We start from the raw sequence: 23,012 nt of genomic DNA on the forward strand, positions 1-23,012 counted from the left end.
CGATGGAAACGCTGAAACGCAAAAGGATTTAAGAGACTGAGCGACTCCCATCTCTATGGTTGGTATGTGACCCATCCAGCCTCTGGAGGACTCAGCAAGCACGACCAATTACCATACAACTTGACACGTACGTGCTCGCAAATTGAACTTGCTATTGGTTAAGGGAGGTAAAGCCCGCCCACCAGCTCCGGGCGGCTCCATTAAGAGAAAGCCATCGCCGTTTTTCGGCCTTTCAGAGACTGCACAGCTCGGGAGGTAAGGTTGTTGCGCTTGGCAGGCCTTATGGCTGGGTGGGCCGCGGAGCTCTGGGCCCGGGAGCAGGGTGGCGGGTGGCCGGCCTGCCGTGATGACTTTCCAATTAAAGCACGTGTTAGACTGCTGACACGGGTGATGAGAACTGGAGTCTGAGCCGGCCCAAGCAGAGCTGGGAGGGGGCGGCCGGGCGCGCGCGTACACAACACACACACCCACCCGCGCGCACATCCGCTCACCCATCCGCTGTCTTTCTTGGCAGTTCCCAGCTGAGGACGTCGGATCTCATCGTCCATGCTGCTTTGCCAAGCCATTCCCCTCAATAAAGTGGTTTGCTTTCAACCTTTGTGTCGGTGTGTGCTGTGGGCGACGCGCTGTCTTTGAGCCCCCGCCGCACCTCCGAGTAGCGCCGGGGGTCAGTCTGCAGCGCCAGAGCACGTGCTTGCGCATAACTGGGGCCGCTTGGCCCCCCCCGCCGGCGGCCCTTTTAACCGCGAGCTACAATAAATAATCTGGCTGCCAGGCTGGGCAGTTTTCCAGGTGTTTGCCACGACAGCCCTCATCCCGTAATACCAAGGCTGGAATGGAGTGTTAGGGGAGTGGTGGCTGACGGAGATACGCGGACTCCGCTGCGTAGTGAGTGCCCCTGTGTGCTCCCATATGTTCCCCAGCCCAGCCCTCCGAGTGCATGGTGCGTGCTGTGCCTATGTCGTAAATCCCAAGTTGTCGTGTTTGCCATCCGAAGTGCAGGGTTAGTTGAAGGTTACATGGAATGGCGTCTGCAGGGCCACTGTACTTGAAATAAACAGATTCGGTGTGGAACTGCATGAGTTAACTCGTGGCTAAAGGGTAATAGACCTGTTAACAAATAAGTACCATACAGGAGTACTGTGTGACAAACATGGGACTAAAGCTATGGGCAGGTCAATCTGTCATGCCTAAACAGCTCAAAATTATAGGGCGGTTGTGAAATCATTGTATATGTAGCTGGGCACAACATAGACACCTCATACACGGTCCAGTTTCTATGGTTGGTAAAAGAGCTTCCACAAAATCTCCAGTGAAATGTGTATCAGTTCCTGACTACAAGGCAGCAACGGTGAGCAAGGATGCACGTGTGCGTTCACTACTTGGGCATTAGATGAATGAAGGTGTCCCGAATTAAGATTACTAGACGATGAAGGGTGTAAACTCCAGCCCAGGAGCACCACGGCCCTACCCGCTCAGGAACTTTAACTGGATTCTGTTATAAAAACGCGAGCTTTGGAGAGACCTTCCAAACAGGCTTTGTGTGAGCAACAAGGCTGTTTATTCACCTGGGTGCAGTTGGGCTAAGGCTGAAAAGGGCATTAGCAAAGGGCAGTGGAATAGGAGTTGGTTTTATAGGTTTGGTAGTTTCTTGGGGGGCGGGGGAGTTGGTTTTATAGGTTTGGTAGTTTCTTGCAGGGCGGGGGTGTTGCAGAGTTAAGTTTTGTTACAGTGGTGGGGTTGGGTGAGAGGTATGTACATTATAAGAACCGTTAAGATAGCAGGGTTGGGTGAGGGGCTTGTCTGGGGAAACTCCTGGGCGATCAGGGACAATGGCGAATGCAGGCAGGGTGTGGGAGACGAGACGAGCTGAGGCAAGCCAGGACTTCAGGCTCCAGGCTTGCATATGGACACCTGACATTCTTTAAATGGGGGATGAAGAGGATGGCACAGTTTGGAGGATGTGCTGACAGCCTTGCAGCCTCAGGACTGAGCATTGATCAACCCAGTAAATGAAAGCTGCGTTTGCCAGGTGAGGGCCCAGGTGCTCTGTACTGATTTTATTGTGCCCCTATCTGAACAGGATTCATCAGAAATGACTTAGATGCTTATCTAGCATTAGACATGAAATTTATTTTGTGAAACAATGCAAGCGATTTTCAATCCCCACATACTATTTAAGTGCAACAGGGTACAGTCATGTGTAATCTCTTTACACGATAGTGCATGTAGTCCTTAGCCTTTAGTTATTGCACAAAAATGATAAAGACCAGGACACACAGACTGACTGGCAGATCAGCCTACACAATGAAAAATCAGAACAGTACACCAACCGGAATGGTCAAACAATTTAAGTCAAATGTTTTAATGGTGCAATTAAAATAAGGGTTCAAACATGTTTTCAATATATTAATTTCTTTAAAGTCATGTTCAGGCAAGGTGCTGTTTAAAAAAACACTACTAGCTTTGTCCACATATTTATCAAAAGTTACCCAAGGTAATTTTGATGTTGAATGCAGCTTTAAACAATAAAAAAATGATACTAGGTTTACTCCTCAAAGCAAGTTACAAGAGAGCCCCCAACCTTGTAAACTAAACATTCTGACACAAATGCACAAAATTAAGTTGGCAACATTAAGGAAAATCACAATTCTGAGATTCAGCGTGTGATGTTGAGCAAACTTTTGGTCTTGACTCTTGAAATAATTTAAGAGCAGTTCTCAGTTTTGGCTATTAGGAAGGGAAACTGCCCATGGAACTCTCCCAAACCAATCAGATTAACAAACCATTTAGAGTGCCATATAAAACCTGGAGGATACAGGAAATGCCAGATGGAAAAACTGACTGGCTTTCTGGCCCCACCCCATCTGTATGAGAGGAACCATCCTGTCAATGTGCAGTGTTTGATGTTTTCATGTATGTTCCTGTCTCAGGAAAACACTGAAGATTAGCTAGCAACCAGGTGGTTGTACCTCATTGGTAAAAGGCTTGGGATGGTTTAATCTCATGGCTTTTGCCTGATGTTCACATAAACCCCACTCCCTACCCAAGCTGACAGTGTGTTATTGTGTATGTTCTATGGCTACTCGCTTCCAAAATGCACAATTTAATGTGAAAAAATGTATGTTGCTATGCCTATCTCTTCTGTCACCAAAATGAAAAGGCTCACAGAATTCCTCTCCCCACCCTCCAGACACATTGCACACTGACATTCTCTGGAAATATGGAAGGCCGCGTACGAAGTGTAGAAGTGAAAAAGTCCCACTGTGCACTGGCTGCCTGAAGAAAAGCTTTGGAGGAGTAGAGGAGGCAAGTTGCTCAGCTTTGTCTTACTGTGCTCATTTGCTGCCACAAAAGTGGGTAGACTTAAAAGCCACGGTGTGGGTCACCTGTAACTTCTGGATCCACCATGATTCTTCCAGTCTCCTTTGCCAAATCAAAGCTTTGCAGCAGGCAATCCAGACACTTGTCACTGAATGCAGGGAATGACACCTCACAGTGGAATGGGCACTGGCAGGCAGGGGGCAGAAGCAGTCCTTTAAGAAACAGTAGCTGTGGCACAAGTAGAGGCCAGTGCTACAGTACAGATGGTGGCCAAGAACCCCACACGTCCAGCTTGATATCACCATACGGGAAACATCCTATGTCACCCATCACGGCTGATCAGCAGCCTCCACAGGTGGGTCTTTAAGGAGGCAGGAAGTGGAGCGAGGGTCCATGGCTGAATGCATTATAGGGATATAAACATCATCCATGTTTGGCATGACAAAAACTTTCTGTAGGAAGATATTAAAGAACAGCCATGTGGAAGAATGCCTTGCCAGGGTGTCACCCCTCCTTTGTTCTGATACTTTTAGGCCTTGGACAAATTTTCAAAAATACATATAAAAACTTCCTATGTATTCCAAACTAATTCTCCCACCATACATACTTTAATTTAGAAAGAGCCGAGGAATCATACCAGTGCATAGATACACAAATCATCTAATATACAGCTCAGAGGCAGAAGCAGCCTTTGATTTCACATACATATAATAAGATTATCCATATGCACTAATAAATATCCAACAATATTAATTTAAGAGAATTGGCTGAATCTGTCTGTTTACAGTATTTCCCAGTTTCTATGTCTAGAACATATATTCCATGTGAATTACCTTTTTATTAATAAATCCTAGCAACAAAATGTAAGCTAATGGCTGGGCACAGTGGCTCACGCCTATAATCCCAGTACTTTGGGAGACCAAGGTGGGTGATTACCTGAGGTCAGGAGTTCAAGACCAGCCTGGCCAACATGGTGAAACCCCATCTAATTAAAAATACAAAAATTAGCTGGGTGTGGTGGTGCACACCTGTAATCCCAGCTACTCGGGAGGCTGAGGCAGGAGAATTGCTTGAACCCGGGAGGTGGAGGTTGCAGTGAGCCAAGATCGTGTCACTGCACTCCAGCCTGGGCAACAAGAGTGAAACTTCGTCTCAAAAAAAAGTAAGTTAATATTTTTCAAGCCAGAATCATACAAAGTGATAAAAGGAATCCTACTATAGTGAACACCCAAAGGATAATCAGTGACTGGTAGTAATGGTGCTTGGCCTAGCTGTTCATAAAATAACTTATATGCGAATCTCAGCAGTGCATCCGTCTTCAGTGATGCTCTCTAACAAAACCATAAATGAAAACCAGCAGGTCGCTATGCAGGGTGCAGCAGTTACTCTTCAGCTTCCCAGCTTGTCTCAAAAATTCCAGGCACCAATCTCTGCCCCCTCTTCCCTTTTATTCCTTGTAGCCCAATACTCCTAAAAGGGATAGCCCACCCAGATTCCTAAAGTAGGTTCTAGGGATATAAGAAAAGGGAAAAAATATAAGGCATGATGTTCTTTCCCCTCACTAGGTTCAAAGTACTTTTCTATTTGGTGATGACATTAAGCCTTTTCAGAAATTGGTTATCAGTTATGTTTAATCTTTAGTTTTTAAATAAGAGGATTTTTTTTCAAAGGCAGTAACTCAAAATATACCACTACAAAATGAATGTAGGTCTTCTTCAAAAGATAAATTTCATTAAAAGTAAGTTTGCTAATCCATAAATCCCTGACAGATAACTGTGCTTCAAATATCTGATAAAAGTTTGATGGAAATAGCTCATCCCAGGGCCTTAGCTACACTATTAACTTTGGTGGCCAAATGCAGAAAACCAAGCCTAGAGAGTAAGCTCTGGCTTAATAAACTCCAAGACCATACTAGAAGCTACCGAGGGGAAGGAGAGGCCTGGTTCATCTTTGGACTCCCAGGGCAGCTGGTACCTGGCACACAGAAGGGTTTCCAGGAATGTTTGCTGAACCAAACAAACAGCAAGGTGAACAGCACACAAGAACAGGGAGCAACCTTCCTGACCACAGGCCGGGTGCTAGAGTTGGGGAACGCCAGGCCTTGCATGAGGGAAAACAATACTGAGAGTCCTAGCAGGCTTGCTGGTAAGACATCATCATTTTGCTCTGACCCACATTTTTTGGTTTCCTCTGAATACGACTTATTAATGTTTTATGGATAACTTTCAGGGCTTTTATACTGTACCTAAAATTGTGTTCCCATATTTGATCAAATGTATACTCTTGCAGGATGAAGGTCATCACTGGATTATCAAAAGAGGATCCTGACCCAGATGAAATTCAGAACCTTGGTTCTACCCAGAGCTTCTATACTGGGTGTGAAATACTAGATAACACTAGAGGTTTACCTGAAATTCTTGCTCCAGTTTCTTCTCTATCCAGTCTGTCACATGAACTAAAGTCACTTCTCTCTCTCCAAGTTTTGGCCGAGCTTTCAGCTCCACATGTGGTGGCTTTCGGAAACCATACCTTTTTGAAGACAAGTAGTAACCACATTTAGAAGCAAAGCAAGGAATCAGGTACTGACAGCAAACATTCCTCATTTACACGGAGCTTTATCACCATTTAAAATGTTCTTTTCAACCCAGGAGCCAGAGGTTGCAGTGAGCTGAGATTGCACCACTGCACTCCAGCCTGGGTGACAGAGAAAGACTCCATCTCAAAAAAAAAAAAAAAAAAAAAAAGACCCAACTGAAATCTGAAATGTCAGTCTGATGAAGCCTATGAATCCTGCTCAGTATGATGTTTTAAATGCATAAAATGAGATACATGGGTTATGAAAGAAACTGATTAAACAAAATGTATTTATAAAAAAAAATGTTCTTTTCTTCTGAAAATGCCCTCTAAAAATATTCCACACACATAGCATGAATTGTGAACTCCCTGTGTGTCCTGGATGGTGTTAGGGCTGTGACGGATTCAGAACAGTTCTGACAAGCTGGGAAAGCCAGGAAGCACCACTGGAAAAACTGGTTTTTGTTTTTTTTCTAAAATGGCAATAACCTTTTTTCTCACAATTTTTATAAAAGTAGTGCATGTACATTACAAAAACAAAACATACATACAAGCAGATAAAGCAGAAAGTGAAAGCACACTGCCTCTCTCTGAATGTCATCCCCAAGAGAGGACCACTGAGAAAAGTGGGGTCAACTCCCCTTACATTCTCCTGTGTACATGTTGGCTGGTAAGGTTCTAAACCTGTTTTTTCACCCCACACCCCAACAGTATGCTTTTTATGACTTCCTGAGGGAGTAGATTGATGATCAGAACTGTTGGCAAAGTATCCAGACAAGACCCTGTGTGCTATCAACTATCTATAGCCTTAAATATGTCATGGACCAATGGGCTTTTAGAAGTACAGTAAAAACATCAAGTTGCCATAAATGTTTCTAAACACTCTCAATATCTATACTTATCTTTATGGATCAATAACACATAGTTCAGCACTTGAGGCACGTCATGGGTAGCACTATCCTAGAACCCTTTTATTTTATCTCCCCCTGAGCAGTGGCATTTAAAACTGATAAACCTAAAGAACTGGCAGTAAGGAGAAGAAATGTATCAACTTTTACTATTAAAATTTTTTTAAGGTTTGAAAGACCATACAATAAGGTATTAACAGTGGTTACTTCTGGATGATAATATGGGCTTTTATTTTTCACTTTTTCCCAATCTCTTTTTTTTTTTTACAGTGAAAATATTACTTTAAGGCCAGGTACAGTGGCTCATGCCTGAACTCCTAGCACTTTGGGAGGCCAGGGTGGGTAGATCACAAGCTCAGGAGATTGAGACCAGCCTGGCCAACATGGTGAAATCCCGTCTCTACTAAAAACACAAAAATTAGCCGAGCGTAGTGGTGCATGCCTGTAATCCCAGCCACTTGGGAGGCTGAGACAGAAGAATCGCTTGAACCCAGGAGGCAGAGATTGTAGTGAGCCGAGATTGTGCCACTACACTCCAGCCTGGGTGACAGAGCAAGACTCTGTCTTAAAAAGAAAAGAAAAGAAAATATTACTTTTAAAAAAGTCTCAAAAGGTATTTTAAAGTTTTATTGGGCAATACCAGCATTATCATTAAATGGTTAGTCAATCTCGAAAACCCTCTTCTGATCATTCCTAGAAACCCTTGTGAATACCAAGGATATATACTAGCATGTTGGTTTTACTCTATGATAGAACAGAGCTATATTTTTGTTATGAGTGTAGTTTATGATACAATGAGTAGATCTCTTAGCAATCGCTATGTATACTTATGCCCATTTTATGGGACTTAGCATGTCAATTTTAAATTGAGATTCACAGACAGTGATGCTGAACTCATGAGTAATTTATTTCAGTGTCTCTCAACCTGGCTTAATCACCCCTCACCCCTCACCCCTGAAACCCTGGGGGATGGGTCAGGCATATTTATATTTTTAGCAAGTCCCCAGGTGATTCTAACATGCAGCTAGGGCTGAGAATCAAGTCCTCAGACACTAGATATACAAGCTCCTGACTCTGCAGTATTGAGGCCTAACTCAGGGAAGTCTCCTTAACTTTCCAGACTCTGCTGGATGTGTGATCCCCATCTTTAAAGTGGGGATAACAATGGCATCTACCTCAACAGGATGCTATAAGGACTAACCAGGTGATGCAATTACAACTCAGGCCAGGCAGAAAATAAGGGTGCTCTCTACAAATGATAGCTGTTATTACTGGCAAAACAGTTGGCTTTAGAAAGGAGGAAGACCAAGAATAGAAACAGCTTATCCCATAAACTTCATGTATCGGCTTTAACTTTTCCTACCATGTGACAATGAATCCTTGAATGTGAATTCACCTCTCATAGAAGAAAGTACCATCAGATTTACAACTAATATTAAGGTCCCATGAAAAATGTTTGGAAGTGCTTCTGGCTGGGAAAAGGTACCTTCCATAACCTCAGGGTTAAGCAGGCTGGGAGATTTGTGGCCATGCAATAAGAGGAATGGCTTGTTGTCCCTGAGGCCCTCTACGCACCATACTCGGTCAGTTGGGGGTGGTGGAATGTTGACTGCCAAGGTTCCTCTACATTCTTGTACTTCAACAGTGAGCAGCAGGGGTGTGTTGGAGACTTCTTCGATCTTCTTTTTAATAAACTCTGTCTCTGTTGCTTTTTGGAAATATTTTGACTTGGTAATTTTATCAACAAACCTCATAATCTTACTTGTTCGATGACCTCCAACGTACCTTCAAATGTGGAACACAAAGCGTGGTTAGCATGGACTTGGCTCTTTCACAGACAAAAACCTGTGGCTCTTCGTTCACCTTACTTTAGAGTAGCACTCGCTGTTTTGGATGGGGTGACTCTGTGTTGGGATGGGGGCATACTGTGCTTTGCAGGGCGTTCAGCACCGTCCCTGGTCTCTACCTGGCAGATGCCAGTACCATTCCCCTCAGTTATGATAATAAAAAATGTCACTAGACATTGACAAATGTCCTCTGGAGCGGGGGCCAAATCACCCCCAGTTAAGAACTACTACTTTAGAGAAGGTGTAAATGTCTGAAACAGCCCAAGTCTTGACAATGGAGAGTTGGACAAAGTCCTCAGGCAGAGGTTTCTACCTGTCCTCCTTTATACTACTCCAATACCAGATATAAATCCAGTGACATATCAGATAAATTTCATTATCTCCATGCAGCAAGTAACAAATCATGCTGCATCAATAGGTACGCAAATCAGTAACTGATTGCCTTTAGGTGGCGTCACATGGACACTCTGAGCAGCAATTACTTTTCAAACGGCTTGGAACTTCTTTAAAAAAAATGCAGGCTGGGAAACAGATGAGACCGTCATCGCTACAAAAAACATACAGAAAATTAGTCAGGAGTGGTGGTGTGCACCTATGGTCCCAGCTACTTGGGAGGCTAAAGTGGGAGGACTGCTTGAGCCCAGGAGGTTGAGGCTGCAGTGAACTGTGATCATGCCACTGCACTCCAGGCCTGGGTGACAGAGCAAGATGCTGTCTCAAGAAAACAAACAAACAAAGAAGTAAAAAAAAAACAAATGCTACATCAAGCTGACATGTGCTTATAGGCCATGAAAATAAGCCTATGTATCAGGTCACATGTACCATGAGAAGAAAGGATCTTTGCCTTTTAAAATCCACACAGTTCCAGAGTGTGAGGAATAGTATGTGTTCAGGGAAATCCAATTGTTCTTCAGAAGGTCAAGCAGCTACACTGTAAATAATACACACAAACTTTGGCACCAATTCCTCAAACATCTGAATTTTCATCTCCTGTAGGATTTCAAAAGTGAATAGGTTCGTGTTTTCTTATAAAAGTTTCTGAATTATTTGGCTTCTTATTATCTAAGTTTCTTCAACTTACTTTTAAGTAATTAAAAGATCCTCGTGGATAGGCTATTTAAGCACTTTGATCATTTCACAGTCCAAGTAACAGGCAAAGAGTGCCCTCCCCCAGTGATGTTCATGATCCAAAAGATCAGCTCAGTCATCAGTGCTTTCAAAATTCACCAAAGAAAATCATCTGAATGTTTCTGCTTTGCAGGAACTTGCAGCTCAACAGAAGCAAATGTACTCCAGCCGAAGCTGAGGGGAGGGAGGCTCTCTGCTGGCACCAGGGGGAGGGGGCGTGTGCTCAGCTCCTTCTGAAAGCTCAGGGTGATGCTTTTCATAATCAGCATGCCCTTCGACTTCTCTATTATTTAATCAAACAGCAGCAAAAAGCCATTTTAGTAAGGAAAGCTATATGGGTCTTTTCGCTTGGGGGCCTGGAATTTAAACAGGCCACTGACCCAGGATATTAATACAAAAACCATCCACTCAACATGAAAGAGGAAGGAAGATCACAGAGGAAGGAAGGGAAACAAGGCTCTCTCCCAACTTGCTGCCCTGATCCCTGGAGACTCAGAGGCACAGAAGAACTGATCCACTCACCCTTCAGCCCCTGGGAGGAGCTGTTTGTCTCCCCCACTGGGCTCCGGGGCATCATCTTCCTCGGAGGAGCCAGCGCTGGAGGACTCCTCATCGCTGTCGGCCAGACAGAATGCCCGGGGCCTGCAACTGGACAGAGAGAATCACCACCACTGCTGCCCTCTCCCAAGCTCTATTTAGAGAGAAAGAATACACACACCCATGCATACACACTCAACCATAACAGGGTTGGGATGTAATTGTTACGACACCTCGTCATTCTCTCCAACTCATCCAAATGAGAAGAGACCCAATCCAAGAATCCTTGGATCAGCATGGATGCTCAGGGCACTCTTTAGTGCCAAAGCCTCTGACAGGACCACAGAGGACTTGGGCCCAGAAGAGTGCTTTTGAGTATGCGTCAGAAGGACAGGTGGTGGGAGTGTGATGCACACATAAAATGCAGTGATTTCAATCAGCAGTGCAGTGGGAGACACATGGGAGGATGAACAGAAAGAATGGATGGCTGCAAGGGTGAGGTGACAGCTTATGCTGATGACATGGCCGCTTCTCACCAATGATAAGGGGCTGAGGCAAGTCCCTTGGCTCTGGCTTAGTTACTCTCCAAATTAGTTTTGACATGACTTCTTTCCAGCGAAATTACATATTTCATTCCACACCTGCCCTATCTCCTGAGGGTCACAGAAAAAGCCAACCACCACAAAAAAAAAAAAAATAAGTCTCAGGAGATTCCAGGAAGCAAATGACAAGAGAACCCAGGAACTTTTCTGGAAAAGTTCACATCTAAAGACTGTTCTTTTGACCGAAGTAAAGGAAAGCCTCATGGGAGAGCAGTGCTACTCACTCAGCTCTCCAGGACGGCTGCTCAGTTCCAGAGGCATGGGGTTGCAGGATTACTCAGAGAGGTGAGGGGTCCAGTTCCCCTCGGAGGGGACCTGGGGGCTTCTGGGCTGAGCTTCAGGCCTATAGAAAGCAGCTTCCTCCCTGGACCGTGGCTTTGCTTCAGAAAGTACTGGCAGGGCCATTATCTGAGCCCAGAGACTTAAATGGGACAAAATGAACAAGGGACAGAGTAGTCTCTGAACACTATTACACAGCCAAATGGTCAGAAGCAGAGGCTGCTAGTTGTATTTTTGCCAAGGACACAATTACACGGACAAGGGATGGCAGTGGGACTCAGGGCCTATCTCCCTGCAGCCACAGTCCTTTGGTTTTCCTCTGATGCTGTCCTTGGGCCACCAGAGGCCCACTGGGAAGTTATTTCCTGACCAACAGGAGCCAAAGGCACCCAAGGGCACAGCATGCATTCCAGTGTGGAACTGAAGGCCCAGCAATGGCCCCAGCACAGTGCACAGGGAGGGCGGGACTGAAACCTCTGCCCTGGAAACAGGAGCTGGCTGTAAGAGGACCCAGACTGTGTCCTCCCTGGCAGAACACACAGCTCCTCCTAAACCCCACTCTGAAACATTAGAGCTGGTATGCCAGCCAACAGGCTGGACTTCCACATTAAAGGGAAACTCCCTCTGCAGAAACAAAAGCTTCTTGTTTCTGGCCATGGGACGGCACCTAACGGACCTTTCATTAAAGGCCTGGCTAGTCCAGGAAATGCTTCTGTATATCTGCTGGTCACAGAGCCATTTCAGAGCGTGCTGTGGTTAGGCAGCCCTCACAGGAATCTTATATTTAAAATGTATATAGCAAAATTCAGGATTCCTATGAGCGCCTAAACCAGGTCTTGGGTAAGGAAAGTCTGAGATGTGAATCCCCAAGGATCACATACTCTTCTCAGAAGAACATCAGAGTTCTCCATTAGTAGGATGGCAGTGCCTGGGGCTCTCTGACCTCATGCTGCCAGGTGTGGAATCTGTCCCCATAGCACAGGCTGCCTGCAAGCTCTGGGACCCCAGTGAGATCTGCTGAGCCATCGCCCCTTGTGTCCCCACCAGGGCACATCATCTGGCAGCTCCAGCTCTGGGCAGAAGATGCCAGAGGCTAAGTGCTGTGGCAAACTCTCAGGTTACTGACTTAATCCTCTGCAGGTCACAGAACAGGACAAATTTTGTGGCTTGAAGTGAATATTTTAGGTAATGCTATACCAGTTCAAGCAGATCAGATGACGTGAAATTCTGATTTTGACTGAGTGGTACCTCTGCTCTCTGCACTGGGGGAGGTGTTTTACGGCACCCAATACTTAGGAATTCTTTTTTTTTTTTGAGATGGAGTTTCGCTCTTGTTGCCCAGGCTGGAGTACAATGGTGCAATCTCGGCTCACCGCAACCCCCACCTCCTGGGTTCAAGCGATTCTCCTGTCTTAGCCTCCTGAGTAGCTGGGATTACAGGCATCTGCCACCACACCTGGCTAATATTGTATTTTCACTAGAGACAGGGTTTCTCCATGTTGGCCAGGCTGGTCTCAAACTCCCGACCTCAGATGATCCACCCACCTTGGCCTCCCAAAGTGCTGGGATTACAGGTGTGAGCCACAGCGCCCGGCCTAATATTTAGGAATTCTAAGTGTAGCCTGGTGTTTGCCTGATACCCACTTTTATAACTGAACATGCATTTTATGATCTCAGCATGAACTTCAGAGAAAGACACACTGCATTTGCTTGTAGAAGACATGCTAGAACGTAATCAGCCTGTTTTAAACACACCTCAGTATTCCAGATGAGTGTGATATCCTTTCAAAGAGACACCTTAAAAGCCTAATTCTAGTTATGTTACTTCAGCCAAAAGTCTTTTGGAAATGTCAGATACATAAGAAAAAGTGAATTATTTTATCACTAATACTCTCAGACTAAATATTTTATTTCTTGGTCTCATAATCACCATCGCCTCTGATGACTTCTAGCAATTTCTCAAAGACCCAAACCATCTACAAAGCAGGACGATTTGCTGTGACTCAGGATAGCTAAAACAATGTCAGGTAGCTGGGCATGGTGGCTCACACCTCTAATCCCAGCACTATGGGAGGCTGAGGCCGGTGGATTGCCTGAGGTTAGGAGTTTGAGACCAGCCTGGCCAACGTGGTGAAATCCTGTCTCTACTAAAAATACAAAAAAAAATTAGCTGGGCATAGTGGCAGGTGTCTGTAATCCCTGCTACTAGGGAGGCTGAGGCAGGAGAATTGCTCGAACCTGGGATCGGAGGTTGCAGTGAGCTAAGATCGCGACATTGTACTCCAGCTTGGGCAACAAGAGCGAAACTCCATCTCCAAAAAAAAAAAAAAAAAGTCACAGACTCTGGAGGCAATTCTGAAAAGAAGCTGAAAAAATGCTTTAAATGAAAAATGCATAATTAGATTAAGAAGCCCTGTGAGATGTTTGCTTTGGTGGGACCACACTCAAGAATGCATTAATTTTCTTTTGAGAAAATCAGTTCCATACACCTGCCCCAGGAACACATGTGCATACATACAAACTAGACCGAGTCACAGTGTAAACTGAAGGCACTCAGTGCCCAGAACACCAGGGGGCCTGGGGACAGAGGGATGGTTTCAGGTAGATGTGGACTAGTGACCTGACAGAGGTCAGATGAGGCCATCTTCTGATTTGGGGACTTGTAAAAAGGGCTCAGACTGCAGTGGTCGAGCAGGAAGAGGCCAAGTGCCTTAGAGGAAACACTCCACTCCCATGCCATTCTTCATTTAAAGGCCACCCAAGAGGCAGAGCACTCCCTTTACTAACTCATTCTGGCCTTCTGCAGGGCAGTTCCTAAAGCAGAGGTGGCTCAGCTCACTATCTCAATTCCATCTGAGTGCCATACTGCCCAAAAGTTATGTTACCTAAAGACTATTTAGGAAATTAAAAGACTAAAGGAAAAATGCCCACAAAAATTCAGCGGACACACATTTCAAAGGGAAGAGACTTTGCTAGGGCGAAGCAATGCCAGGTTTCAATCTCTCAGTCTCACCCTCAGGGTGCTAAGGTGAGCAAATTTCCTACCAGTAAGGACTTCTCACATGTTGAGCAGCATCTCCTCAGAGACTCTGCAAGAGCACAGTCATTTGCACACTTGAACTGGAACTGAAAAAAAGCAGTGAGATGAAGCTGAGGCCCTGCCAGGCAGGACACCAGGGAGCAGACCCTGACGTGGAGTGAGGCCCTGGACAGGCAGCCAGGGCCTGGAGGAAAGGGCTCCCGCTGGCCAATTCTTCAGACATTCTGCACTTTGGAGGTTTAATATTAAGGAAGATGTCAGTTCCAAAGATCACACGCTTCAAATAGCTATTGCCTATACTGACTCTTGTCCCTCTTCTGCTACTAAGCCTCATGGTGATTCCATAAACGCTCCTGACTGAGCATGTATAGTGGATTCTGGAATCCCTCCTGAGATTAGGTTCTTAACCATGGATGGGCTTTCAAAGGCTCCCAATGCTCCTAGAAACTGTGAGCCAAACAGTGCATGTGGAAGCATTTTCTGGAAGAAGGACCAGTGCTCTCAGATTCCCAAAAGGGTCTTTTCTGAAAAAAGGCAGTCAGGGTCCATTTTTTCTCCCAAATAAAGTGCTTCTGGAGTGTATTCTTCCTTGCTTTTAAAACCAAATGACAGCCATTACACATCAACATATAATTTAACACCCTCATAGGAAGAAGCAAAATATTTTATAACAGATTCTTCTAGAAAAAAATAGTACTTTAGAAATATAAGTGAAACAATACCATCACATTCCTAAAGCAGAGGATTTTTTTTTCACTCAGTCTAGAGAAGCATAGCTTTCCAGAAACACGTCCATCTTCTGATGGGCCAGAGATTATGAACTTGAAACTGAGCCACGATGGCTGCATGAATACCAGTGAATGTAAATGCCTATGTGGCAAGCACCTCAGGGAACTGCCTGGTTGCCACAGCCCCTGGTGCCATTCCCTTTGCAATGGAGTCCCTGCGCCTCTGTGCCAACATGGGGCTGTTTCTAGAAAGGACTCCTTGCACAAATGCATCTGCCCAAGGTTGCTCTGCCACACTCCCTTTTTGTTAGATCTCATTTTCAAGACTGCTTCAGCCTCAGGTGCTTCATTTTCTAGGCAGCTGGTTCTACAATTCTGTAGTCATGAGCTGGATTTACTGTGCTCAGCTATGCGTGGGGATGGGGTGGGGTGGGGACGGCAGGACCAGGAGTTGAGTCTGACTAGATCAGGATTCCAGCAATTCAAATTGGGGAAGTCTATAAGATTTTGCCTGTCAGGAAAGCCACTTAACTACTCTTGATCTTGGTTCTCTCAGGCTCATGGACTGTGCCTTTATGTCCAAGAAAGTGATGAAAAGACAGGCTTCCTCATGGCTTCACAAGGGACTGAAAAAGACTCAGAAGTTACAGGGTATGAAATGCTATATGGAGAGTTGATAAATACCACACTCACCAGAAAATATAAATCCACAGATTGCCGAATGCAAACATATTTTAACAAATAGAAAAATGAAAGGAAAACAGCACAGACACAGGTTAGATTGCATATAGCTGGTAAAATTCTCCAATTATTAAAATAGAAACATTTCATTAAGTAACTTGAATAAATCAGAATAAGTAAAAGAATATTCTCCAATGTATAACCTAACTCCCCCAATCTGCAGTTACCACAAGCATGAATAAAAGCATTAGGTCAGTACCAAACCAAGCAAAAGTCTAAGAGCCAGTATCTTATATTTAGACCCCAAGGAGGTGGCTCCTTGTGGCATATTGTTGATTCCATGCAAAGGGCTAAAGATGTGAGAAGCAGCCTCTAGTAAGCATTTTTAATTTGGTAAAAACAATAATCTAATAAATGTATAATCAGAGCAGTCATTTTTAAGGAGAGTAGGATGTAGAAGTTCCAGCTTATCTATTCTAGGCATTTAAGAGAGAAAAAATTCAGCTTCATTAATTAGCTCACAATTTTGGAATATTTACTAAATCAGACAAACCCCGGGCAGCAGATGCACTATCTACAAAGAGAAGAATTTACTAGGCAAAACAATATTGTATTATTTAGGGAAAATACTTCTCAAAACACTTTAGGAGCACCCTCTGTGCTACAAAATCAACCGTTTAATTATAAATAATTCTGACTTTGTGATTAAAGCAGGTAAATTCAGCCTGCTCCACATATTACTGTTTATAACCAGAAGCTTAAGAAGGATCTTAATGATTCTATTCGAGGATCATTTTATTGCTCGGATGAGTCTGCCCTGCTTGTCTAAGTCAGTGATGCTTTCTCGGTAATCAATTTCATGTCTACCACTGCCAGCACAGTGGTCAAAGGCGCTGTCACAGCTAAGCTGGGTTGGGAACTCACAGGCCAAAGGGGATGAGACTAGGAAACTATTCCCTGAAACGTTCTGGTCCAGGAGCACTTACACAGAAGCTCACGTAACATCCAGGGGCCACTACACATCAAACTTGCTTCTCAAAGGCTGAGGGAGAGGTTGGTCCCCCAGGATTAAAGTAGTGAATTTGTATACAGCCCCTTACCCTTCTTTGCCAATTTCTCCAACCTTCAGGGCTTCAACAAGAGGCTCTTTACCTAGTTTGGTCAAATTCATTTTGGTCTCGAGAGTCATCAGAAAAGACCCATTGTAGGACATTTCCAAATCGATCCAGAGTCCTGGAGAAATGGTGAAAAAACAGAATTTTTTTTTTCCCAAAAAAACACATGACTATAAATGAGAGTATAAAAACTTACATTTAAAAATATCTAAATAGGCACCATACCGAAAGTCCACGTATTGTCTGTCTACTAATACAGGTAAGAAGATGACTGAGAGCACATTATGCCATCGACGCACATGAGAAAAGGTCGTGGAACTGATCGAGCCCCTGGTAAACAGGCAGTATCTTGGGACCTATTAACATGGTCCTGGGGAATTCAGTGCACACGTCAGTACTGGAAGGCTCCCCATCTTCTGGCTTCTAAAATTTCCTTGTATTTAGTGAGAAAACATATGCCCAGCATAAGCGAATGGCTTGACCCATGGCAAAGCCAGGACAAGACATACTGATGATGCCCAGCCAGTTACGAGGCAGAAGGGAAGTGTGAAGATTTCACTGTAAGCTGGGTTGTTCAAGAACCACTGTCTTTCTTAAAATCCTCCAGTTTTGGGAGTGGGACACAGAAAACGGCCCAGATTTAATAGGAAGAGTGAGAAAAACGTTTAGGACTTTTCTTTCTGGAAACTATCCACTAATGGAAACCAAAGAATTAACTTTCAATTCCTAGGATTATCCAGATAAAAGTGGGTAATCACTTTGTACCTTAGTCTAAAAATGAGCTCCTTAGGAAAGATACTATGCCAATGAGATCATATCTAAAAGGCTTATAGCTTCATGGAATTTGACTGGGATGACCGCTGACCAGTGGTTTAAAATGCAAACAGGATGTATCTCACAACTCTCTTCTACTTGAGGATTCTATGATTTGGCAAATAGTTTTCTGTGATTTTTCAGATTTGGGGCTCCAGAAGACCGCATGGACTTTCTATCAAAATGAGACCCTTTAAGTGGGTGTTTCAATGTTAATAAACTTTTATAGATCCTCATAAAACAAATGACAACATCTAAAAGGAAGCAGGAAATTAATCTAAAACCGTTGTTCACACACAGCATCATTTTCAAGCAATTACAGTAAACAGCCCATCCCCTACATGGCTACCACCACAGATAAAAGCACTGCTTAACCCCAAGCAGCACTAATGATGTCATTCCTCACTAAAAGCAGGATGATTTCCATTCTGTTTTCACCAAATTCTTCTTACCATAATGGAAGGTAATTATTTTCCATGAATGACCAGGTTTAATTAAGTGGTATGGAGATCAATTGTGATTATCTTCTTTACGGCAATACTCACAAAACTGCTGTATTTCTTATTTACATTAAGCAGTTAAAAATAATTAGCTTGCTCTTCAAAGGTACTATTACTGGAAATAAGGGGTATATCTGCTTTAATAAATACATTTAATTTTTAATCACTTCAGTAGAAAGGGGATTAGAGCAAAAGGCCAATATTAATAGATTTTAAACTCAATGTAAAAAAACAACAATAAAGAAGATATTTATTACTGTATAGTATTTCCAACTTTGAGAATAGATTCAAACTACCTGGTTACCATATACAACCAAACATAATCATTTCTTTTGAAAATTGTAGTCAAGCTTCCAATAAATATTAATAGTATGCGTTGCCTTTGAAAATTGACATATTAAAGGCACCAGAATTTTGCTTCTTACAAAATAGAAGGTTTTGCTAGCCTGTTTTTTAGATGAAGAGATGCGGATTTAGGATTAGTAAACTGCTGGCTCATGCCGCAGTCACAGGGACATTCCACCCAATGATGTGTGGTCCAATGTCCCTGTCAGGAGCAGGGAGCCACGGGAAAGGCCAAGGAAGAGCAAAAAGCCCAGTCACATAGATTGGGGCTTGTATTTCACTGGAAGTTTCTTTATTTCTGTCATCAGCCCCTTCATCTGCACCAAGGAGACCTATACAGCTCCTTCCAGGGAGGACTATGTATACCCTGGCGCCTGACACAGTCTGACTAGGCAGCCTCCCTTTTTCTGCCTTTACCAGCCCACCCTTACTTCTTGCTCCAGCCTCCCTTGCTGCTGTTGTCAGGAAAGAGGCTGCACTGAGCAGCCACAGAGCCTGGTATCTGAGGATGAGGCTTGGGCATCTGACAGAGCCTCTGCCTGGGGGAGCAGTCTGTTTTAAACACTGAAGATGCCTCATGAGACCCATCCACAGGGCCCTGCTCAGCCCTCATAAAAATATGAAGGAGTCAAGGATGGTTTAAGAACTTTTTTCTTCCCTGAGATGGAGTCTCCCTCTTACCCAGGCTAGAGTGCTACCTGGTACGATCTTAGCTCACTACAACCTCCACCTCCCAGTCTCAAGTGATCCCCCCACCAGTCTCCCAAGTAGCTGGGACCACAGGTATGCACCACCATGCCCGGTTAGTGTGTGTGTGTGTGTGTGTGTGTGTGTGTGTGTGTGTGTGTGTACATTTATTTTTGGTAGAAACAGGGTTTTGCCATGTTGCCCAGGCTGATTTCAAACTCCTGAGCTCAAGTGATCCACCCGCCTTGGCCTCCCAAAATGCTGGGATTACTTTGGTAGGTGTGAGCCATTGCATCAGGACTGGGAATGGTTTAAGAACTTTTAAAAGCAGACATGAATGGTAAATAAACATTCCAACAAATGACTCTAATATGATGTGCTTGCATTCAGATGAGGGTAACAATACTATTTTAGCATTAAATGTAAAGAAAAATTTGCTTTTGTATTAATGATTCAGCAGGCAGAAGGTGACCTGAAAACCTGGGAGCACGGGCAACTCCCAAAACTTGGAGCAAAGACCAACTGGTTACGTGACAGGTGAGTCAGGAGACCCCTGCTTTGCAAGACTGAAAGATGAAATTAACAGTGACTAGAGGGTTGTCTTCCCCTTGGGGACTAATGTGGCAACAATGTTAACATGGGGACACACTTGCTCCACGAGCAGCATCTTCCACTCTCACCCAGCTAAATGCTACTTAATCTAGAGGAAAGCAGTTACAGGGCCTTTTCTTTTGTACTCTGGACAAATGGTAAGATTTGGGTGTAGGCATTTCACTGGAAATACTTTCTATAACCATGTGCCTGGCTGGTACTCAAGAACAAAACCAGAAATTGAGGAGCAGGACAATTTTTGATGCCTTTAAATAGGAGTAAGGCAGGCAGTCCTGAGAAGTTCTCTGGGAAAGGGGGCTGGAGGCACGCCCCCTTTAAGAGGGTCTCTTCCACATTAAGGGGTCCTCATGTTGAGAGTTATCCAGTGGTAACAAGTGGCACTGATTATTAATGAGCCCCTATAAAACTGCCACTTCAGGCTGGGTACAGTAGTTCGCGCCTGTAATCCCAGCACTTTTGGAAGGCCAAGGCAGGCAGATCACTTGAGGCCAGGAGTACGAGACCAGCCTGGCCAATATGGTGAAACCCCGTCTCTACTAAAAATACACAAATCAGCTAGGCATGGTGGTGCGCACCTGTAGTCCCAGCTGCTTGGGATGCTGAGGGAGAATGGCTTGAGCCCAGGAAGCGGAGGTTGCAGTGAGCCATGATCACCCTACTGCACTCCAGCCTCTGCCCCCCAAAAAAGAAAAAAAAACAAACAAACCTGGCACTTCATACAGCAACACTAGTGACAATGAAATAAGACTTAGTCTGTGTACAAGGACCTGCAAAGAGCTCAGAAGCTGTTTTTCCACTCTTTACCTTTATAGGGGCAGGATCAATGACCAACACCACCACTACACAGAGACACTATGGCAAAAATGACAGCTTATTCCACCAAAAAGTGTGTATGCATTCCTAATGCATGATATTAGAGCCAAAAACAGAGATGGACCCCTGCCCTTAGGAAGTGTATGTTTGAAGAAAAGTAAAAGTGGCCTAGGACAGCTGGTGCAGCTCAGACCATGATGCCACATGATATCACAACCTGCCTTGGCACATGTCCTCACAGACAGGGGGCGGCCACAATCGCAAGAGGTTCTTCTGCCTTCGGCTTGGTTTTCTAGTTAACAGACCCCATGGCCTCAGCCCTCCCATGAATCTAATAATCTCACACAGTGGTTCACTGTTTCATTACTATTTAGGCATCTGTATCACTGGAGTAGGCTTGACAGGACACCTGGTGCTAGGAAGTAGTTAAGGGAACCAAAACCCTGCACACCTGATCTTGGTCCTCACATTATTTTCTCCTCCATTTCCCTCTACCTGTAACTATTAATAGCTGATTTCACTCTGAAAGTCAACACGTGGCATCCAAAGAACAAAATTTCTTAAAATGGAACATTTGATAACATATTATCAAGAACAGATGTTGACAGTATTCATTTCTGGGACAAACACACCAGTAACTGTTGCACTCCTGGCAAACAGACTGGTGCCACATTGTTCATTCAGATACTACAGAAAATTAGCAATTCCTTGTGTGTGGATGTGTCTTTGATGACGGACATCATTTTTAGCTTTGTCTACCTATAACTGTCCTCTGAAATAGTGTTCCACCCCTTCAAGGTTGACAAGCTGCAAATCAGGGTCCCCTGTCTCCCACCCCACCCACGTTCCACAAGACGTATGACTTCCCCTTTGCACACTAAGTGTTTTTCTTCCCGCAGCACAATCTGGCCAGAGCTACTCCTATCAGCCCCATGCACTAGAGTATGACCCTGCCTTTGCACTCAGGAGTAGGCAGCCCCAGTGGCCGCAGCTGCCTTCTAATTTCACTCTTGAAGTGGGTGTGGCAGGAGGGGTGGGCAAGTCATGACTGACTCTGGCTCTGGTTTTTTCTAATTACTCAGGTGGCAAAGTAGCATCAGTTCCAACACTGAATGTGAAGGCACCAGGCATGTAGGTTAAGGTCTGGGACATCAGTGCAGATGACTAAGGGTAGCTCTGGAGACAGACTGAGACACCTGTGGTCCCCTGCTCCGAAACCACTAGTCCCAGGCATAGAAGATGAAAACCTGCTGACAGAAGCGGCCTCACCCAACCTCTTCAGGATGATTTTATTAATACTAACAAAGTGGCCGGAGAGCAGAAGCTAACACTAATGCTGACTACATGCCACATACTGAGTGCTTTACACAGAACACTGCATCTCTACTATACCTGAATAAGGCAGGCAGCACTGCCATCAGCACTTGAAGGATGAGGAATAGAGTGGTTAGTGGCTTCCCCACAGTTGTACTGCTAAATGGTGTACGAGCAGGGCCCAAACACAGGTGAACTGGCTGTAGAGCCAATGCTCATGACCAGCCTCTGACGGGGCCTAGACTCCTGGAACAGGTTGGAAGTGTGAGGCTGCTGCTGACCCCAGGCAAGTCACTGCTCTCTGGGCTATGGCTGGGTGGAGTGAGGCAATGCGACTGCCCTTTCAAGTCTGCCCAGTTCTTCAAGGGTTTGCAAAATGAGTTATGTTTTCTAAACTTTTAGCCATAAGAAAAAGGATTTGAAGAGAATATACCAAAAATGTACTAAAAAGGTAACCCTAGTTATCTCTGAATTGTGGGATGAGTAATATTTTCTTTTTTACCTTTCCTAAATATTTCCATTTTCTCCACAATGAGTATTTGTCGAATGAATGAATGAACAAACACTACACTATTTATTAATGGAATTAATAAAATGACTGGAAAGAGTTTGGCTGAGTGGCAGGCCCTGGAAGCGGGTAGGGATGAAGGCTGGGTAGAGGAGGCCAGTCTGGTCAGGGAAGGGTAATAGACACAGGTTTCTGGGCCTTGCTGTGTGGCCTAAAGGAAAGAAAGGAGACTCATATATAGCCCACAGGTGGAGGGGCTAGTTCCAGGGTGTGTGTGGAGTGGGGAGGCACAGAGCTGAGGCAGGAGGAGCACAGCCAATTTCTAAGAGACAGAGCTTGTCCACTGTCCAGCTATCTGCCTTTGGTGTGAAGTGAGGGTGCTCTGGGAAAGGTGGTCATTTAACCTCATTCACTTCACTTGAGACAGGTTGCATGTGTTGGAACAGGGACAAGCTAACATGGCCATCACGTGTCATTTCATTCAGAAGAACCACAGACTTTACTTCTTATAGCAGCAAGGTCATGAAAGGGGAGAATAGCATTTTTCTTTGTTTGTCCTGATAGGATCTGCTGGCTTTGATCTGTAGGATGGTCAACTGGACACTATGGCCACCTCCATGCTAAATGCTCTAACAGCAGCATCCAGGCAGTCATGAT

General features: G+C 44.5%; 1 protein-coding gene, 1 long non-coding RNA gene and 2 other non-coding genes across 18 annotated transcripts in view; 3 read left to right on the plus strand and 1 right to left on the minus strand.

The window, feature by feature from the left end:
- The first annotated feature begins 229 nt into the window (after positions 1–229).
- Positions 230–6,202, plus strand: LOC108591764 (uncharacterized). The gene is made up of 4 exons (XR_001911651.4): positions 230–255; positions 515–888; positions 3,194–3,309; positions 5,614–6,202. It is a non-coding gene; the product is annotated as an uncharacterized LOC108591764 (long non-coding RNA).
- LOC118154351 (small nucleolar RNA SNORD104) lies at positions 341–410 on the plus strand. Its single transcript, XR_004744218.1, has one exon. It is a non-coding gene; the product is annotated as a small nucleolar RNA SNORD104 (small nucleolar RNA).
- On the plus strand, positions 624–758 carry LOC118154383 (small nucleolar RNA SNORA76). Its single transcript, XR_004744249.1, has one exon. It is a non-coding gene; the product is annotated as a small nucleolar RNA SNORA76 (small nucleolar RNA).
- TEX2 (testis expressed 2) overlaps positions 2,114–23,012 on the minus strand; it is a 107,719-nt gene continuing 86,820 nt past the window's right edge. For 7 of the 15 annotated variants that reach the window (XM_008996908.4, XM_035300458.3, XM_035300461.3 and 4 more), the window contains 5 exons: positions 16,749–16,881; positions 10,304–10,429; positions 8,382–8,591; positions 5,733–5,853; positions 2,114–3,776 (listed from right to left, as the gene is read on the minus strand). In XM_008996908.4, coding sequence (XP_008995156.1) covers positions 3,654–3,776; positions 5,733–5,853; positions 8,382–8,591; positions 10,304–10,429; positions 16,749–16,881 — 713 coding nt within the window. In that variant the 3' untranslated portion in view covers positions 2,114–3,653. Of the gene's footprint in view, positions 4,833–5,732; positions 5,854–8,381; positions 8,592–10,303; positions 10,430–16,748; positions 16,882–23,012 lie in introns of all 15 variants that reach the window. The other 8 variants (XM_008996909.4, XM_078373541.1, XM_078373542.1 and 5 more) reach the window with 3 other exon arrangements.

This window comes from Callithrix jacchus, chromosome 5 (assembly GCF_049354715.1).
Source record: "Callithrix jacchus isolate 240 chromosome 5, calJac240_pri, whole genome shotgun sequence".
NCBI classification, from domain to species: domain Eukaryota; kingdom Metazoa; phylum Chordata; class Mammalia; order Primates; family Cebidae; genus Callithrix; species Callithrix jacchus.